This window comes from Melanaphis sacchari, unplaced genomic scaffold (genome assembly GCF_002803265.2).
Source record: "Melanaphis sacchari strain LSU unplaced genomic scaffold, SCAv2.0 Contig1015_pilon_pilon, whole genome shotgun sequence".
NCBI lineage: Eukaryota > Metazoa > Arthropoda > Insecta > Hemiptera > Aphididae > Melanaphis > Melanaphis sacchari.
Window position 1 is genome coordinate 5,721 of NW_020270373.1, and position 1,131 is coordinate 6,851.

Consider the following 1,131-nt stretch of genomic DNA (forward strand, 5'->3'; position numbering starts at 1 on the left):
AACCAAACTTCATTATTGCGCATTCTTTGATAACGCACCCAAATATCTGCCTGAATATGTTCAAGCATATGTCCAATATGAATAGAACCATTGGCATAAGGTAAAGCGCAAGTTACTAAAATTTTTCTAAATGCGTGAGACATGATATTTTATATCTTTAAAATAAAATGATATAATATACAAAATTTAATGAATCGTAAACTATTCATTTAAAGACGTAATAAATATTTTAATTAAAAATTCAAAAATAAAAAATTTATTCTTTATAAATACGACTTGGAACAACACCTTTTTGAATTTTATATTTTGCTTCATAACGAGAGTTATAAGGATGTCTCACTGATTGAGAAAGTAACTCAAAACTCAATGCTGCAATCTTTATTCCAGGACTTAAAACCAAAACTAAACTACCTGCATTAAATATTTCTAAAACAATATTTCCATTCCAACCTGGATCAATACGATGGGATGTTACATGAATCATTAAACCAAGTCTTGCTAAAGAAGAGCGACCATCCAACCAACCAACTAAATTATCAGGTAAAGTAATGCTTTCTAAAGTAGAAAACAAAGCTAAAGATCCTGGTTTTAAAAAAAAAGGTTTTTCTTTAGAGAAAATTTCTTCCTCGCTCATAGAATTTTTTAAATCTAAATCAATTTTTTTTTGAGAATTTGTTAAATCAATACAAGAAATAATATGATCATAAAAAATACGAAATTTATTACCAAGATGAAGATCAAGCGTCACTCCATTAATCACTTCATTTTTTGGATAAGGCGTAATAATTAATTTTTTTTTATTTAGCCATATTTTAATATCTTTGTCACACAATCGCATTTTCTTACCTATGCATAAATATATGTTATCAAATAATATCATTAATAGCAGATAGATATATGTTTTATATTATCTTCTGCTATTCTGAATAGTTAATTATTTATAAAATGTTATGATTAATATTTTCTAATAAAAATTTATATTGATTTTATAATAAAATCAATATAAATTTTTATTAGAAAATATCCTTTCTTATCAATTCTTTGATAAGTATGAGATCCAAAATAGTCTCTTTGCGCTTGAATCAAATTAGTCGATGAAACGGGTGTTCATAACAATACGTAACTGAACCA

General features: G+C 25.7%; 1 protein-coding gene across 1 annotated transcript; it reads right to left on the bottom strand.

The window, feature by feature from the left end:
- Window positions 1-256: 256 nt before the first annotated feature.
- Window positions 257-838, bottom strand: LOC112602114 (dCTP deaminase-like). The gene is made up of 2 exons (XM_025350051.1): window positions 727-838; window positions 257-648 (listed from the first exon to the last, which is right to left on the bottom strand). The coding sequence occupies exons 1-2, from the start codon at window positions 836-838 to the stop codon at window positions 257-259; spliced, it is 504 nt and encodes a 167-aa protein (XP_025205836.1).
- Between the last annotated feature and the right edge of the window lie 293 nt (window positions 839-1,131).